General features: G+C 43.9%; 1 protein-coding gene across 3 annotated transcripts in view; it reads left to right on the forward strand.

Annotated features, from left to right (window-relative positions):
* The first annotated feature begins 396 nt into the window (after positions 1 to 396).
* Positions 397 to 19,908, forward strand: part of CAPRIN1 (cell cycle associated protein 1) — a 45,046-nt gene continuing 25,534 nt past the window's right edge. For 2 of the 3 annotated variants that reach the window (XM_073604204.1, XM_073604206.1), the window contains exons 1-4: positions 651 to 809; positions 9,666 to 9,803; positions 18,734 to 18,796; positions 19,713 to 19,799. In XM_073604204.1, coding sequence (XP_073460305.1) covers positions 9,666 to 9,803; positions 18,734 to 18,796; positions 19,713 to 19,799 — 288 coding nt within the window. In that variant the 5' untranslated portion in view covers positions 651 to 809. Of the gene's footprint in view, positions 547 to 650; positions 810 to 9,665; positions 9,804 to 18,733; positions 18,797 to 19,712; positions 19,800 to 19,908 lie in introns of those variants that run through there. The other variant, XM_073604205.1, reaches the window with a different exon arrangement.

Consider the following 19,908-nt stretch of genomic DNA (forward strand, 5'->3'; position numbering starts at 1 on the left):
ACCTTGGCACCCGGTAACGCTACAAGTGAAAATTTAGGATGCCAAATTTTGGGTTGTCCCCAGAACAGGAAGAGGGGAAATCTTCCAATGAGGACAGTAGCTCTGTTGACAACCAGGGATTCCCTTACTTTGGACAGATTTTCTCACTTCCTGTGTTGGCTATGGCACAGGAAGTGAAGGGAAATCTCCCCAAATGGGACACATGACAAAGAAAGGTTATAAGCCTCCCCTAATCTATCCACAATGAAAAAGAAAGTTTTAGCTATTTTTACACTTTTTAAGGTTTTTTGCATTTAACTTTCAGTCAGTCCTCATGTGTGCGATGTTTACACTCTCATTACATCACACTTCCTCCTTTCCAGGAACTCAGCACAGCACAGGAACAGGCATTATCCAGGACAACCTCCCAGTCTGACTGCTGACCCCGCCCCCCTATGGGAGGCCCTCCCTTTTCTTCATAGCCCTGCATTGTTCACTTAGGCTGCCCTCCCAAAGCCTGAAGAGCCCTCTCCCTTCCCCTCTCATCCCGAAACCCAGCAAGGAAAGGTAGGCGCCCCGAGAAACACCAAACACCCCCAACCGAGGGCAGGGCCCACCCGCCATGTGCCCCCCTCCATTGTAGTCTGGGCAGGCAGCCGCCGGGGCCGCCCCGCTCAGGCCCCCGGCCGTGTAAATCCCTCCGCTTCCTGTGCCTCGGCCTCATTAGCTCGGTGAGGCGGCAGTGGCGGGGCGGCGACTCCTCTCTCTCTAACCTCACACCGCGAGCAGCGCTCAGGCCCCGTGACCGACCACTGCGGAGACCCTGGAAGGTGCGGGGAGGAGGGGGAGAGGGAAGTGGCCCGTGACGGGTGGGGGGAGCGGGCACGTTTCCGGTCCCGGGGTGGATCGGGATCTTTATGAGGAGGGGGGCGGCCTAGGGGGAGAGTTCAGGGGAAATGGGAGCGATTATCACCGGGGGACAAAGGGTTAACCCTCATAGGATGTCCATTATATCCTTCTATAGTCATCACATCCTATATACAGTACATTGTATCCTTCTATAGTCATTACATCCTATATACAGTACATGGTATCCTTCTATAGACATTACATCCTATATACAGTACATTGTATCCTTCTATAGACATCACATCCTATATACAGTACATTGTATCCTTCTATAGACATTACATTGTATCCTTCTATAGACATTGTATCCTTCTATATACAGTACATTGTATCCTTCTATAGACATTGTATCCTTCTATATACAGTACATTGTATCCTTCTATAGACGTATCCTTCTATATACAGTACATTGTACATTGTATTCTATATACATTACATCCTGTATACAGTACACTGTATCCTTCTATAGACATTGTATCCTATATACAGTACATTGTATCCTTCTATATACAGTACATTGTATCCTTCTATAGACATTGTATCCTTCTATATACAGTACATTGTACATTGTATTCTATATACATTACATCCTATATACAGTACACTGTATCCTTCTATAGACATTACATCCTATGGACATTACATTATATTCTATTTACATTGCATCCTTCTGTAGACATTACGTCCTATATACAGTACATTATATCCTTCTATAGTCATTACATCCTATAGACATTACATTGTATTCTATATACAGTACATTGTATCCTTCTATATACATTCCATCGTATATACATTACATTGTATCCTATATACATTACATTGTATCCTTCTATATACATTACATTGTATCCTTCTATATACAGTACATTGTATCCTTCCATATACATTCCTTCTATAGACATTACATCCTATATACATGACATTGCATCCTTCTATAGACATTATGTCCTATATACAGTACATTGTATTCTTTCATAGACCTACTGTCCTATATACATTACACTGTACCCTCCGTGTATACATTGCATCCTATAGACAGTGTCCTCCTTTATACAGTACATTGTATCTTCCCTATATACATTGTATCATCTATAGACCTAGCGTGCTCCTGTATACAGTACATTGAACCCCCCCCCCTATTTACATTGTAGTCTCCTATAGACAGTGTCCTCCAATACACAGAACATTGTACCACCCCCTATAGACAGTGTCTTCCTCTTATAGACCCAGTGCATACAGTGTATCCTTTCTATATACATGGTACCCTAGACACAGGACATTGTGTCCTCCTATATACATTGTAACTTTCCTGTATACTTTGCATCCTTCCATAGACATTGTTTCCTTCCTATATACAGTACAATTTTATCCTATAGACATTACGTTATATATACAGTACATTGTATTCTTCCATAGACCTACTGTCCTATATAAATTACACTGTACCCTCCCTGTATACATTGCATCCTATAGACAGTATCCTCCCTTATACAGTACATTGTATCATCTATAGACCTAGCGTGCGCCTGTATACAGTACATTGTAGTTTCCTAGACCGTGTCCTCCTATACACAGAACATTGTACCACCCCCTATAAACAGTGTCTTCCTCCTATAGACCCAGTGCATACAGTGTATCCTTTCTATATACATGGTACCCTAGACATAGGACATCGTGTCTTCCTGTATACTTTGCATCCTTCCATAGACGCTGTTTCCTTCCTATATACAGTACATCATACATACGTGTCCTATACGTTGTATCCGATGCACAGTGTGTCCATCAAATTTATCAGCTCTGCTAGTCCTAGGATGTCCATTATATCCTTCTATAGTCATCACATCCTATATACAGTACATTGTATCCTTCTATAGTCATTACATCCTATATACAGTACATGGTATCCTTCTATAGACATTACATCCTATATACAGTACATTGTATCCTTCTATAGACATCACATCCTATATACAGTACATTGTATCCTTCTATAGACATTACATTGTATCCTTCTATAGACATTGTATCCTTCTATATACAGTACATTGTATCCTTCTATAGACATTGTATCCTTCTATATACAGTACATTGTATCCTTCTATAGACGTATCCTTCTATATACAGTACATTGTACATTGTATTCTATATACATTACATCCTGTATACAGTACACTGTATCCTTCTATAGACATTGTATCCTATATACAGTACATTGTATCCTTCTATATACAGTACATTGTATCCTTCTATAGACATTGTATCCTTCTATATACAGTACATTGTACATTGTATTCTATATACATTACATCCTATATACAGTACACTGTATCCTTCTATAGACATTACATCCTATGGACATTACATTATATTCTATTTACATTGCATCCTTCTGTAGACATTACGTCCTATATACAGTACATTATATCCTTCTATAGTCATTACATCCTATAGACATTACATTGTATTCTATATACAGTACATTGTATCCTTCTATATACATTCCATCGTATATACATTACATTGTATCCTATATACATTACATTGTATCCTTCTATATACATTACATTGTATCCTTCTATATACAGTACATTGTATCCTTCCATATACATTCCTTCTATAGACATTACATCCTATATACATGACATTGCATCCTTCTATAGACATTATGTCCTATATACAGTACATTGTATTCTTTCATAGACCTACTGTCCTATATACATTACACTGTACCCTCCGTGTATACATTGCATCCTATAGACAGTGTCCTCCTTTATACAGTACATTGTATCTTCCCTATATACATTGTATCATCTATAGACCTAGCGTGCTCCTGTATACAGTACATTGAACCCCCCCCCCTATTTACATTGTAGTCTCCTATAGACAGTGTCCTCCAATACACAGAACATTGTACCACCCCCTATAGACAGTGTCTTCCTCTTATAGACCCAGTGCATACAGTGTATCCTTTCTATATACATGGTACCCTAGACACAGGACATTGTGTCCTCCTATATACATTGTAACTTTCCTGTATACTTTGCATCCTTCCATAGACATTGTTTCCTTCCTATATACAGTACAATTTTATCCTATAGACATTACGTTATATATACAGTACATTGTATTCTTCCATAGACCTACTGTCCTATATAAATTACACTGTACCCTCCCTGTATACATTGCATCCTATAGACAGTATCCTCCCTTATACAGTACATTGTATCATCTATAGACCTAGCGTGCGCCTGTATACAGTACATTGTAGTTTCCTAGACCGTGTCCTCCTATACACAGAACATTGTACCACCCCCTATAAACAGTGTCTTCCTCCTATAGACCCAGTGCATACAGTGTATCCTTTCTATATACATGGTACCCTAGACATAGGACATCGTGTCTTCCTGTATACTTTGCATCCTTCCATAGACGCTGTTTCCTTCCTATATACAGTACATCATACATACGTGTCCTATACGTTGTATCCGATGCACAGTGTGTCCATCAAATTTATCAGCTCTGCTAGTCCTGTCTGGTAGGGTATGGTGGAAGGGGGCAGGGTAGGGTCTTCGGTCTTATAACTTCAAGGGGGTTATGTGTCAGAGCACTACACCTGTGTGAGAAGGCTCTGCAGGTTCCCCCCAACCCCTTTCTGACATCCCAGCATGCAGCCAGTGCTTGTAGGGTCATTTTGGCATTCTCTACCCTTTTACCTTGAAGGCTTGCATGTCAGAACAATGCGTATATCCACCAGCACATCACGGATCTATTATCGCCTGAAAGATTTATTTGAGTGATCACATAAGACAGAGTGCAACGTTTTGGAGCTGCGCAGGATCAATAGAACAGCAATAGGAGGGAGAGCTTCATGGGGACATGAAGGCATCTGTCAGCGGGGACTTCACTTGTATGGCGAATATATCCTTACTTCCTGTTGTGTCTTTAGGACAGGAAGTAAAGGATAATCTATCTAAGACATGGGGAGGGTGGGGAGTACGACGTCTTCTACCTTCTCCTAATCCAAGATGAGGGTAAAGAAGTACAATTGAATTTCTGCTGCTTTCCTTTCGAATTGGCAGACATTATAAGGGATAAGTACAAAGATCGTTGGCTGTACTATTCCTATGGATCACAGGAGTGCAGTTCGTTTTTTCACTCCTGTGACCTATGTTCAGCAAGCAGTGGACTGAAGCCCACTGTTGGCTGACATCACAATGCCAGCCCAGGCTGGGGAAAGATTGACAATATTGTTGTATATATGTTGGGATCCACACAACCCTGGACCAGCAACCGGGTCAGCCTCTAAGCGAGGCGCTCCAGCGAGTGGAGGGGGGGGGGGGTTCGGAGAGCGGTGACTGTGGTCCATACACCCTGGTAAGTATGATTGTGGAAAAAAATCCACTCATTCAAATAGCTTCTTCACTACCAAGTTTAGAAGTAAAGAAGCTTTTTGGATGAATTGCAAAACGTCATTACAGGTGGTGACCAGCTACTACTAGCTATTGATGATCTGACTTTATTCTTCTTCTGCAGTAACATGTCAACGTGCAGGTTTCTTCAATTGGTTAAAAAAATCTTATTGAAGGGAATTGATGCTCTCCTATAGGGAGGAAGGTCCAGGTACAGGGCAAGCACTGCTGTCCTCGTAGGGTAGGGTGAGGACTATGGTGAGTCCTGGCACTCATGTCAGATGCCCATATTCCTAGTCTATTTGCAGGCTGGATCTTGTACAACAAGCAATAGGATTTCTTATTGCCGGGGGTTCCTAATGCAGCACCCACTGTGTATTTGCATTGCACCATCTGCATTGAGCAGCATTCACGTGCAATATTCTGTGCCCCATCATGCCAAGGTCTGCCATGCACTCCCTCATTCATCTAGTTCCCAGAGTTTATTACCATCCAGATGTGATTTTTGTCCTGCACATCCTCCCATCTGGCTACTCTTCTTGCAATGCTCAAGATGTAAGTGATGACACATTCTCTCCGGGCTGCCAGTGACTCTCCAACTATTTTTGCAGCCCTAAGTTCCTTTTGGGTTTGGTGCCACCCAATTAGGGCGGCACGGGGGTGTAGTGGGTAGCACTCTCGCCTAGCAGTAAGAAGGGTCACTGGTTCGAATCCCGACCACGACACTACCTGCCTGGAGTTTGCATGTTCTCCCTGTGTCTGAGTGGGTTTCCTCCGGGTACTACGGTTTCCTCCCACACTCCAAAGACATGCTGGTAGGTTAATTGGATCCTGTCTAAAAAATTGTCCCTAGTATGTATGAATGTGAGTTAGGGACCTTAGGTTGTAAGCTCCTTGAGGGTGTAGGGACTGATGTGAATGTACAATGTATATGTAAAAGCGCTGCGTAAACTGACGGCGCTATATAAGTACCTGAAATAAAAAAAATAAATAAATATACCCGAGAGCAGCCTTTCTCAACCGGGGTTCTGTGGAACCTTCGTGATTCCTCCAGAAGTTGCTAGAGGTTCCATGAGCAGCTTCTGCCAGACTGCCACTAAGCTGGAGACCATTGTTAATGGATACTTGTCTATCTGTAGGATCTCTTTTGCTTGGGACAGTTAATAAAAAAAACAAGAAAATGTGGTTGGATTCTGGTTTTATGGGGGGAGGGGGTATAATATTGCAGCTGTGATTGACGGTGTGTCATGTTGAGTTAATATGCAGTAGTGCCTGTCTCTCAGCCATTCACATCAATAAGTGGCACATTAGTCCCATTGTGAATTTCTATTTGGGGGGACTGCCAGCTGAAGTACCTGCCAGCTGCCACTCTTAATTGTGATCCACACAGATCACTTTTTAGAGAATGGGTTAGTGTGAACTTCGCTTAAAGTGGTTGTAAAGCCTTTGATAAAAAAAGTCTACTTGCCTGCTCTGTGCAATCGGCTGCTTTCCATAGGGGCACTTGTGCAGGCTCACTTCCTAGATCCCCCCCCCCCCCCCCCCCGGTTGCATCTATTTACACAGCGGGACTTGGTTCTGCCCCTGTGTCACAAGATTTGATTACAAATGGCTCATGCTGCTATCAATCTGTCCAATGGGGAGAGACAGCTGGGCTCAGGTAAGAAAAGGGGGCGGGAAGGAGGGGACTGCAGCACAGAAGGTTTTTCACCTTAATGCATTAAGGCAGACCTTCAGTGATTTTTTTTTTTTTCCTCCATCTATTAAATCTTCTGCCCTTGTTTTTAACTTTGGCTGGTAAAACACTGTTTTTCTTCCAGTAAATACCTTTTATGCAGCCCACTTCCTGTTTCTTGTCTGGTAAGAGGTGTGTGTATGTAAACCCAGGAAGTGAACAGGCAGCAGCTTCAGCTGCCCACAGTTAAAGCAGAGTGCCAGGCTTTTTTCGGTTTAAGTCAGCAGCTACTGACTTTTAACCTCTTGTCATCCAGAGGCCGTCATATGACGGCCTCAACTTTCGGGGGGTTATATCTGAATGATGCCTGAGGCTACAGACATCATTCAGATACCGGCATTTTCAGCCGGCGATTCCGTACACCATAAGAACGATCATAGTGGCTGTTCCGCCGCTTGATCGTTCTTATGGGCGGTGAGAGGGGACCCCCCCCCCCTCCCGCCGCCCTCCGGTGCTGCTACCGACTCACCTCAGCGATCGGTGAGTCTGAGAGCGGATCCGCCGGCGCCGGATGTAGATCATAGAGATTTCCGGCGGACCAGATGGTCGCCGGAGTCTCTATGATCGTTCGGAGGCCGGGTGCGATGTTATGACGTCACGCCCGGCCTCTGCATTCAAAAAAACGGCACCACTTTGGTTGGGAAGCGGTGATCCTTTTTTGGATTTTAGGCTTCCCAGCCTAGAGGTGAGATGTGGGGTCTTATTGACCCCATATCTCACTGTAAAGAAGACAGATCATGTCATATTCCTAGTACAAGGGATGTTTACATTCCTTGTAAGAGGAATAAAAGTGATCAAAAAAAAAAATTTTTTTTAAAAGTGTCAAAATAAAAAATTTTAAGTAAAATTAACAACAAAAAAAAAAAAATTTAAAGCGCCCCTGTCCCCGTGAGCTTGCACGCAGAAGCGAATGCATATGTAAGTCCCGCCCACATATGAAAACGGTGTTCAAACCATACATGTGAGGTATCACCGCGAACGTTGGAGCAAGAACAATAATTTTGGCCCTAGACCTCCTCTGTAACTCAAAACATGTAACCAGTAAAAAATGTTAAAGCGTCGCCTATGGGGATTTTTAAGTACCAAAGTTTGGCGCCATTCCACGAGTGTGCAATTTTGAAGCGTGACATGTTAGGTATCTATTTACTCAGCGTAACTTCATCTTTCACACAATGCAAAAAAATTTGGCTAACTTTGCTGTTTTGTTTTTTTTTAAAGCCTGAAACAGTTTAAAAAAAAAAAAAAAAAACGCGTTTGAAAAATTGCTGCGCAAATACCGTGCAAGATAAAAAGTTGCAATGACCGCCATTGTATTCTCTAGGGTCTCTGCTAAAAAAAATATATAATGTTTGGGGGTTCTATGTAATTTTATAGCAAAGAAATGATGATTTTTGACATGTAGGAGCGAAGTGTCAGAATTGGCCTGGATGCGAAGTGGTTAATAAACACACTCGTCTGTCCTGTGGTCCAGCGATGTGGCTGCCCGAAGCCTTGCTTCTCTCTGCTGTGCCACCATAGAAACTGTGGGCTGCGATCTGAGTGGACAGGCGATCTTCTGGAAGATTGCCTAGGGGTAGAGGAGTCGCCTAGGCAGTCGGAAGCAGGAAGTTCCTCTCAAAACTAGGCCCCCACATAGTGACCCCAACCCCCCCCCCCCCCCAAATTGCATCCAAATGTGGCATGTAAGAGGGTGAAGTTCCATGTTTGGGTGGAACTCCACTTTAAAATGGTTGCAGCCAGACTCAGTGGAGAGAGATTTCTGCAGCATATTTGGCAAGTACAGAATCGTAGTATAAATAAAGTATGCAAAGTGGTTGGAGGGAAGCTTCAGAATGGCAGAAAAATGTTTTTATTACAAACTACTATAGGGTTGATTTACTAAAGGGAAATCCACTCTGCACTTGTAAGTGTAGTTGCTGTAGATCTGAGGGGAAGTTCTGAAATTAGGGGAAGCTCTGCTGATTTTTATCATCCAATCATGTGCAAGCAAAAATGCTGTTTTTATTTTCCTTGCATGTCCCCCTCACATCTACTGCACTTTCAAGTACACTTGTAGTGCAAAGTGGATTTGCCTTTTGTAAGTAACCCCCTATGTGAGCAGACTGCAGTTCCTCTTTAAGGTGAAAAACCTGAAGGCTTTAGAAACACTTTAAGGGGGATGGAATGGATTCTTCCCAATGGCCACAAATGAGCATCTTTCCTGGTGACGTCACACTAATACACTGTGAGCTATATTAATTTAGTAGGGGGCTCCCTAGGCCTGTTTCAAATGTTCCCCTATGGTAAGCTATATGTGCGGTGGCAAAAAGCTGGCCCTCAATGCCCACATGTGTCGCTGGGCAGGCAGTGTTTGCTCGGAGCGTGCTCTGAGTTTCCCCGCATTTAATTTGCATGTCAGGAGAGTGTGACCGGCTCTCACATCTCCGCAGGGGCTCTGGTGCAAATTGCACAGGAGTGCGTCTTTTGGTCCGTTTCAGTTCCCGAAATGAAGCCCAAATTTCGGGCTGAAATCGGACCTGAAACGGTGAATGGAGATGCAGCGGACCCCTGCTGTGATCTCTAGTGTGAACCTTTAAAGTTCTGTTACTAATTCTGATATATTTTTTTTTTTTTTTATTATCCTTCCTTAGATGCCCTCAGCCACAAGCAGCAAGGCTGTGCCGGGCTCCGGCGAGGCACCAACCGGTGCTGGGAATGTACAGAGTGAGGCCATGAAACAGATCCTAGGGGTCCTTGATAAGAAGTTGCGGAACCTTGAAAAGAAAAAGGTTTGTACTTTTCAGTTTTGAAACTGAGGAATGATAAACATTTGGCTGTTAAAAATTAAAGGAAGGACTAAAGTTTGTATTCCTTTGGAATGCAAGTTTTTTATTTTTTTTATCTGGAATGTAAGAAGGTTGTGTTGTTGCTCTGATGTGTGCTCGTCTCCCCACCACTGAATGAACTGACGGCAGGGTGATCCACTTTCACTGGAAGTTTCTGGGTCTGTTGGCACATTAATCATCATGCAGGCCAAGTAACCTGATCCTGTCATGAGGCTCTGAAACGTACCTGCTGTGTGATGGCTCTACATTTCCGTATTGGAGTGTTCGTTCGTTGTGTACATGTTTGCTCTTTAAACCTGTCGGGTAACACACTTGTTACTGCTGTTGTCGTCCTCCACACCTTGTGTTTTCCCAGGTTATAGCATTGCCTTGGGTAATAACTGTCACCCTGTGATTTTTCTGTAAGGAGCGTACTTTGTTCTCTTTGCTGTATCTTATTCTGCGTAAACAGTTTACAAATCTGAAAGCTTTTTGCTGGAGTAAAAAAGTTGGCTAAACTGCCAAGTTTACAAAACACGTGTTTTCTGTTGTGCACCTACTTTGTCCTGCATGATCCAACAGGCCCTTCCTGCATTTGAAGAGAGAGATGAGCAATTATATCGCTGCCGTGTTTTTACAGGATAATAGATCTCGTATGATTGTCTGTTGGAAGCTCCAGAAGATTTGAAAAGAAAATGAGACATGAAAAGAGAACTAGGTTCTAGTAGTCAGTTAACTTTTAAACACAAGGCTCAGGAAGTGATCTGTGCCATTTAAAGACTGGTTAGACTTGAACTTGATGTTAGGAGCACAAAAAGGTGGGGGAGGGGGGTGAAGCTTTTGCCATTGTACATGGACTTGGCTTCAAACCTTACAGTTTCTGATGTTCTTTTTATCAGTATGTTGTAATTTTTAAAGCGGTATTGAACCCAAAAGCAAACATTTTATCATATTGCAGCTTAACAGTTCTTATATGTGATGGCTGAATTATTATTTTTTTTTTTTTCTTCTATTTTCATCTGGTGACTCAGCCAGCAAGTGTGTTGGGTTTTTCACAGCACAAACTCTCCAGCAGAATGTATCAGTTTATGTGAATAAGACCAAACCACTTAACACTGGCAGGGGGGAATAAAATGATCAGCTTTTCTTCATGCAAAACCTGTAAACCAAATGGAGGCGGGGGGAGAGGGGAACTGCTGTAACTATTGATAAAGCTTACATTTGTTAGTGTATCTAAATCTGATAGTTTGAACTCAGTTATGCATGGGAATGAGTTGTTATATAGTGTATAAGATCGTAAAAGGCGTAAGTAAGGCACTTACAACACATACTATCAACAATAATGCAGCTGGGACTTTAGATGTGCCTCCAAACAGTGACCAGCAAAAATGTATAAAAAAAACATGAACTGCAGCCAAAGCTTGTTTGGCTGTACTTCTCCTCCTATGGATCGCAGGCGTACAGTTCTTTCTGGACTCCTGTGACCCATTTCAGTTGACAGCGGACTGAAGCCCGTTGTCGGCTGATATCACAGAGCCGGTCCAGGCTCAGGGAAAGATCTGGGATCATATGGTCGGGGTTTGAACACCGCGCCTGGTCCTGAGGAGCTGCGGGCAGGAGTTTTTAGGTGAGGCTTCGGCCTAGTCCGCTGCGTCCGGCCTCGTGGACTAGGCTGAGGCCGCGGCATTGCCTAAACTCCTGCCCGCAGCTCCTCAGGACCGGCGCGGTGAAAAAAAACGATTTTGCTTAAATTTTGAATCTGTTTGACCTCTCAACTCGATTCAAGATTTAAATCCTTTCTTTTTTTTTTCTCCCAGCCCTAGTTTGATCGCTCGGTTCGCAGTGTTGGTGCCGGTTTTCTTTTACAACCACCTCCCTTTTTTCATTTTACAAAAGTTAACGGTTTTAAAAACGCTGTCATTGCTAACAGTACTGAGGCTAATAATGTAATCCATTAAATCAAATGCTCTAAGGAGATGAGAGCTGCATATACAGCTGTTTTGATTCCTGGTATTGTAAAGCATGGCAATGATGGCTTTTATGTTACATTTTTGTAAAATAAAGGTAAAAAATAATAATGGGGTGTTTTGTTTAAAAAAAAAAAAAAAAAAAAAAAAAAAGACCTGCTCTGTGTGGTAGTTTTGGCACAGAGCAGCCCAGATGCTGGAGAGCTGAGATTGGCTGCATGTGTCTTATAGGCTTCTATGAAACCTGACCGCAGCGTTGGGGGATGGCCTGTAGAAGTCTAGGATGACTTTCCATACTATGCCAGCTGAGAGATTTGTAAGAAAAGTGTGTGTGTGTGTGGTGAGGTTGTAGTAACGTAGATGGGGGGTGGATTAGGAGGGGCAGGAAGAATAGATGAAATAATTGAAGGGGCCCTTTCACACTATTAGATGTACATGATGCAGACACCCTAAAAACCCCTCTCCATGCACCCAATGGTGTGAAGGGACCTTTGACAACTTTATGATTTTATCCTGTGTGGGCATCTGCCTGGTTTTACAGAAGGCGGGTCATAACTTGCCTTTTATACCCAGATACAACTGTGCTGCAATGTACTAAAACCCACCGCATCAGGAGGCTGTAGGTTGGGGGGGAGGAGAGAGATTGACCCTTGTGGTTCAGCATTGTGGGGGGGGATTGTGGGGTGTGATCCTTGTGGGCCCTCATGGGGGGGGTGGAATTTGAAGGCTGACCCTTGTGGTTCAGCTTTGGGGGAGGACAGAAGTCTCAGTGACATTTGATGGGGGGGGGGGGGGTACATCTGTGACATTTTATTTTAATCTCAATGACCAGTGACATCTGGAGGGGATGGGGGGTACATCTGTGACATTTGGGGGAGGGGTACATCTGTGACATTTGGGGGAGGGGTACATCTGTGACATTTGATGGTTGGGGGGAGGGGTACATCTGTGACATTTGATGGTTGGGGGGGAGGGGTACATCTGTGACATTTGATGGGTGGGGGGGAGGGGTACATCTGTGACATTTGATGGGTGGGGGGGAGGGGTACATCTGTGACATTTGATGGGTGGGGGGGAGGGGTACATATGTCACATTTGATGGGTGGGGGGAGGGGGGGAGGGGTACATCTGTGACATTTGATGGGGGGAGGGGTACATCTGTGACATTTGATGGGGGGAGGGGTACATCTGTGACATTTGATGGTTGGGGGGGGGGGGAGGGGTACATCTGTGACATTTGATGGTAGGGGGGGGGAGGGGTACATCTGTCACATTTGATGGGTGGGGGGAGGGGTACATCTGTGACATTTGAGGGGGAGGGGTACATCTGACATTTGATGGGTGGGGGGAGGGGTACATCTGTCACATTTGATGGGTGGGGGGGAGGGGTACATCTGTGACATTTGATGGGGGGAGGGGTACATCTGTAACATTTGATGGGGGGAGGGGTACAGAAATCTCAGTGACATTTTATGTAGTTGGGGGGAGGGGGTGGCGCCTCTGACACATGAGGGGCTCCGGCTATGACATTCGGGATCCGGGGACGGGTGCGGGGGGTAGGAGAGGTGATCGGGTGGTCTGTGACCGGCTCCGGCCGCTGTCACGCCGCACTTGTCTCCTCCTTTCCCGGCTCTTTGTCTCAGGCGAGCTCCGGGCTGTCGCACATGGACTAGGCCGCATCCAACATGGCGGCTCCCAGTGCCGGGAGGGGAGCGGGGTCGGAGGGGGGGGGAATCGCAGGTGGGACACGGGGTGGTGACGGCGGAGGGGGATCCCGGGAACCGGACCGGGCTTATCTCCACCACACCGGAGAGTGCCAGTCATCTACAGACTACACATCTCCGGGAGGGAGGGAGGGAGGGATCTGTTCCGGTGGAGAGATGTACACTATAGAGATGTACACTATAGAGATGTACACTATAGAGATGTACACTATAGAGATGTACACTATAGAGATGTACACTATAGAGATGTACACTATAGAGATGTACACTATAGAGATGTACACTATAGAGATGTACACTATAGAGATGATGTACACTATAGAGATGATGTACTATAGAGATGTACACTATAGAGATGTACACTATAGAGATGTACACTATAGAGATGTACACTATAGAGATGTACACTATAGAGATGTACACTATAGAGATGTACACTATAGAGATGTACACTATAGAGATGATGTACACTATAGAGATGTACACAAACCTTTGACTACAATAAGGAAGTAACACGTGTCTTCCCATCCCAGTGTGTGATCTATGAAGAGTTCTGTGTGATTCTATAACATTTCAATGTATTACATTTATCGTGTTCCTTTTGGTGCCTCTCCAAGTCCCCTTCTGTCTTTTCTGTTATCATTTTGGGATGTGGCCCCCCCAATAACAGTTTTGGGCTCCACACATGACCTATGAAGGGGATTCCCCTCTGAGGGGTCACTGAATCAGAAGAAATCTTCCTGTGAGGTCATTTCACCTCTTCTGGTGTCATTCTGGATCTCCATTGTGTGTGTCCTGGGTGATCATCACTGGTCCTTCCACCCTGACCCGGGAGGGCAGGGTGTCCTTTCACAACCATATGCCAACCTTCATGGCACGGTCTAAAACCATTTTGCATGGTGTATCCAGGTTGAATAATCCCTTTTTTTTTTTTTTTTTTTTTTTTTTTCCTGCCTGAACATACTGACCATGACCTCTGACCTTGACACACACACTGAGCCTGGTCTTGTTTTTTGTTTAGATTTAGGCTTCATGCACACAGGCCGGAAAAACACATGCTGCTGCTAGGTGTGTGTTGTGTTTTGCCCCCACCAGTCGAAAAGCAGCTGTAGGTTATCTAGATGTTATCTGGATGTGGTGTCATTTACAGGCATATTCAAGAGCAGCAATCGGGGGCATAAATTCCCCAAGCCTGCATTCAGAGAAGTTTTCCAGGATAATTTACACACCTAAATGTGTTCTAGTGGCAAAAATAAACGACTATTCTAGCAAGTAGAATGAATTTACGCTCATACACATCTAAACACAATACATATATATGGAGAATTTTTTCTTCATACATCCATGGACTTGTGTGCATGAAGCCTACATCTAAACAAAAAAGACCAGGTGTTGTGTGTGTGTCAAGGTCAGAGGTCATGGTGAGTATGTTTAGGCAGAAAAGAAAACGTGCATCAATTGTTGGGCAAAGCTTAATTATTTTTTTTTTGGGGGGGGGGGGGGGCGCAAAGCTTGAACAAGCTTAAGTTAGAAGCTGGCTACCATGCACAGCTGCACCAGCTTGTGCGCAGTCCAGTTTTTGTAAATTAACCCCAAAATCTCTCAAGGAGCAAGCTTTTGCAGATGGTTAGACTTGTGGTTTAGATATGATGGGCTGCCCGGTGGTTAACTGAAGGGAAGCACATAGCAGGCTGACAATGCTGCTAGTTGTGAGGCCGTGGCTTGGTGCTGTCAGCCTGAAACAGGAAGTGCTGTTATTTCCAAGGATGCCCGGGTAAGAAACTGTCCAACAGGTTGAATGTTGCTTAAAGCTGAACTCTGGACACTTTCTCTGTAAAAAAGAAAAAAAATGCTCTTATCTTTTAAAAGTGTATTTTAAGAGCCATCTCACACCATGCCCACATCTAAATCTCACAGGAATGCGCTGTGTTCCTGTGTGAAAACTGCATGCAAAATGCACTACATTTTCATCTACATCTGCAAGTGGTATCAATAAAAAGTTTGATGCTCCAAATGCAGTGCACTAGCCCACACCGGATGACATGATACTTTTTGTACCATGCGATCTGGTTGCAGTGCATTTTAAAAAGTAGTGCATGCTCTTTTTTGGTATGGTGTGATTTCAGCCCATTCAAAATGAATGTACTGAAACTGCACCACCCAGGAACACGCAACACTTTCCCAGATGCAGGCATAGTATGAACCGGCCCTAAAGGCATATGTGTTCAGACGGTGTGCATTCCATCTTTCTTTAGATAGTGTAATTCCTTCTATCCCTTCCACAGCCTCTGTCAGAGGACCAGTGGATTTCTTGCTGTCCGTGCCTTGAGCTGCTAGTCTTGTGGCTTCCCCTGCTGTAGTCCATTTAGTGGTGGGGACATATTTATGTTGCCTTTAGTGGGCAGACTTGGGAGTCTGGCTCCTGGTTTGAATTGTCACTGTAATCACGTTTGACAGGCCAGGGCACTCTTGGTCTGTGCTCTCCTCCCCATGGCCTCACACTGTGACTGACATGCCAGGAACTTTCTGGACTGTCACTGGCCATCCGCTTCCTCCAAATCCATTCATTTGCCTTTGCTTCATTGGAAATGTAGCTTTCTCTCCTGATGTTAGAGAGATGCAATTTTATTTTTTTTCTGGGTGATTAAGCCTCTTTGGCACCTTTTAATTAGTGGAGCAGTGATTTTAGTCATAGGTTCCCATGACCCAACTATTGGCGCTCCCTACTTTCCCATGCAGCAGCCCCTCATCTGAGGTTAGGTTCACACCTATTGCATGCTTTCCCGACACACACAGAAACTTGTGTCCTTTTAGCCAACGTGCAAAGATGCCATTGGTTAATGGTACCCCCATGTTTTTAATGCTCACGCCAGACTGCATGGTGCGGTGCTGTTTTAGAAAAGGGTCAGGGACAACCTTTGCGCATTTCTCATGCGCAGGGCAGCCCATAAAAATGAATGGGCTGCCCTCCCTTCACACAGTGTGCAGGAACGTGCGCTTGGCTGTACTTGTAGGTGTGAACCTAGACTGACACAGGAGCCGGAGATAGAGAAGGAAAAAGGTGGTGGCACTTCCAGGGCTAAACAGCTTCTATATTTCATATCCGTTATAAATGAAGCGTGACGCACACTATTCACAAATGCTTAGTAAACGCGTTACACACTTCTGTGCTTACTCATTACTGATTACCCCAGGTATACATGCTTGCTTAAAACCGCAAGCTGATAGGTGAGGTCAGTCGGTGGGGTAAACCAAAAATATTTAATCCTAAATGTCAATCTCCCACCTAGTGATCACAGACAGACACACAGGGTAAATATGAGGCGCTCTAAACAACTGGATAAGCTTAGTGTAACACAATAGTGGTGGTACCCTCTACTAGTGTTTCTAAATACACAACACAATAGTGGTGATACCCTCTACTGATGTTCTTAACACCCTCGTGTAATCTATTATTGTACATAAATCATATATCAAGTGACAATACATGTGTATATGTGACACTTCAGTGAAACAAAGGTGCATATACAGTTCACTCCATGCTGTGAACTATCAACATTCCACACAAAAGTCCATATACTAAAAAGACAACTAGAACAGGACTGTATGTGACAACATATAATGGGTGATGAAATAAAAATCAAGTGTCCAAAGAGAATCTTCTCAATAATTGATGATCAAACAGGAATGTCTCTGTGTGTCTTCCACCTCGCCACCGTGTCAGTGAATCACACCCTCCAGACATACACTCACCGATTTAAATTGCCAGCATTCTCATGCAAGGCAAAAACGCTTTCTTTACCACACTCCAGGGTAAAATGAATCACATGATGTCCGCGGTGTATGTTATTCAATGGATCCACGTAAAAGAAAATAAATATTCCAATAGTGTGAACCAGCAAACAAAATTTATTTAAAACCACTGCAATCTTCATATAATGCACTTACATTTAAAAAGATAAAACCAGCAGAAACCAGGTGCAATTCACATCAATCCTCAACTCTGTGGATAAAACCTAATAACCAGCGGTCACGGCGGACCTGAGGTGTGCAATTGCTGGGCTGTACTCTCACCCCTCCCTCGGTGAACCTCCGCTCCTCCGTGCACTCGAATTCCTAACCTCCTGTGTGGCTTACAGCGTTCGCGTCACATCTCGCAGCCACGCCCCCGACATGTTTCGTCATAGGTAGACTTATTCATGGGATTCATGGGTGGGGTAAAATCGCCCATGGCGAGTCATCTCGACCCATACAGCCCAGGCCCACAGCAAAGGGGTAAGTCCCCTTTCACACCAGCAGATCGGATTTTTATTTTTGGTGGACCTGATTGCACCACCTATTGTTCTCTATGGGGTGGCGGATGTCGGCAGACATGTGTCCGCTGACACCCGCCGGGCATTCGATCCGACAAAATATGCTGAAAAGTGAAAACGGACGTGTGGCAATGTTTGCCATCTGTCCAGCGGATCACATGGGAACGGACATGCATTCTGTTTCCATCTGACCACTCCGTAGAGAAGAGCGCGCTATGTCTGCTCTGCATACTGGGGTGGGGATCGGCACAGAGATCCGCCCCGTGTGAAAGGGGCCTGACTCTTACAAGTAAAAACACTATGCAAAAAGACATAAATCAAAAACCATTGTCCTATGAATATAAACCTAATTAAAGAAAAAATACTCTAAAAATAAAGGAGAAAAAAAAAGAAATGAGGGCTAGAGGTGCTGAATCGCATGAACTGGACTGATTAAAAATGAAGTGTGGGATATATAGATGGGGGTTTTTTTTTTTTTTTTTTTTTTTTTCCAGGGCATGTACACTTGGATGTCTTTGCTTGCAAAAAAAAGAAGGTGCCCCCCCCCCTTTTAAATTTGTCAGCTGTTTCAAAAAGCTTGAACAGGGCGCTGCAATTCATCTTTAATAAAATGGTATACAGTGAGGCATGACTGAGAAATAAAATTTTAGGTTCACTTCCACTTTTATTTAGGATTTTTTTTTTTTTTTTTTTTTTCTTTTTCCCTTTCTCCCTTTCTTTTGTCTACTACTTGGGCTTTTTTTTTTTTTTTTGTGGGTGATGGCTTATCCCATTAGCTAATTCATTCTAAAATCTGTGCCCCTTCAAATTTATCTTTTGAAGGTAGGTCAGGATCACAATTCTAGTATTTGCATTGCTTTATGACTTTCATGTCACTCGTTCTTTTGCAGGGCAAGTTGGACGATTACCAGGACAGAATGAACAAAGGAGAGCGACTGAATCAGGACCAACTGGTAATTTTTTCTTTGATCCTGATTGGTGTACTTGAGTAAGTGTTGGAGCGTCACTGCTCTAAGCCCACAATGATCCACCACCTGTACAACCCAAGGTGCTGACTAGGAGCTCCTAAAATGAAGCCCACATTGGATGAAATGTGTTAAAGGTGGCCCTAGTTGGGGCTGCTGTGTACAGGTTAATTCAATCTTTTTGAGACTTAATATTGTCAGCTACAAACTGAAAATGCTGTTTTAATTCTTTCATAAGCAAACACATCCATCCATCACTTTGAAAAACGCCCCCTAGCAATCCCTTCCTTCTTTCTGAGATTGGTAGTGGCACCCAATCAGTCCTCCTCTTGGGAACAGGGACTGCCCCCCTAGCAGAACTGCACCCAATCTCTTCCCCATCACAAGAGCTGACGATCGCAGCTACAACAAAGTTATATAACCAATCAATGTTTCCAATGTATGGGGGCACAGTGCCTGCCTCCCCCCACCCCCGTGTATGTGCAGCATGGGGAATTGTGAGATTGGCATGCATTAGTGTCTCACTGACACTTCCCTGCACAGCTCTGCTGTTGGGGAGGGAGTCGAGTGTTGGCAATAGGCTTTGCTTGCCGGGGATTGCCTTCCCCTGTCCTAAACAAAGCAAGTTGGTAAAAGTTTACTACTTTAAAAATAGGCAGTGCTGATTGAGTTTAGCTCAGCCTTAAAGGATGAGTTCACCTTTTAGTAGCATGTTACACGCACGTATTCTGGGTGTAACATGTTACTAATGCAGCAGACAGATTTCTCTAAATAGGGCTTGTTTAATCTGAATTTGTGTAAAGTACTGTGACTGTTTCTTCTACTTGTGACTGTTTCTTCTACTTGTGACATCCCAAAAAAATAAGAGGAATCCTACATTCTTTTCTGCTTTCTTTGCTTTTAGGATGCGGTGTCAAAATATCAGGAGGTTACAACCAGCATGGAGTTTGCTCGAGAACTGCAGAAAAGTTTCATGGCATTGGGCCAAGATGTAAATTTTTTTTTTTTTTTATATCTTCTTTTATATATCCGTTATCCTCTTGGTAATGTTTTTCCCAAAACGGAGCATACAACCTGTGCTGCAGTCTACTTGGTATGCT

Source organism: Aquarana catesbeiana, linkage group LG11, assembly GCF_042186555.1.
Source record: "Aquarana catesbeiana isolate 2022-GZ linkage group LG11, ASM4218655v1, whole genome shotgun sequence".
NCBI classification, from domain to species: Eukaryota; Metazoa; Chordata; class Amphibia; order Anura; family Ranidae; genus Aquarana; species Aquarana catesbeiana.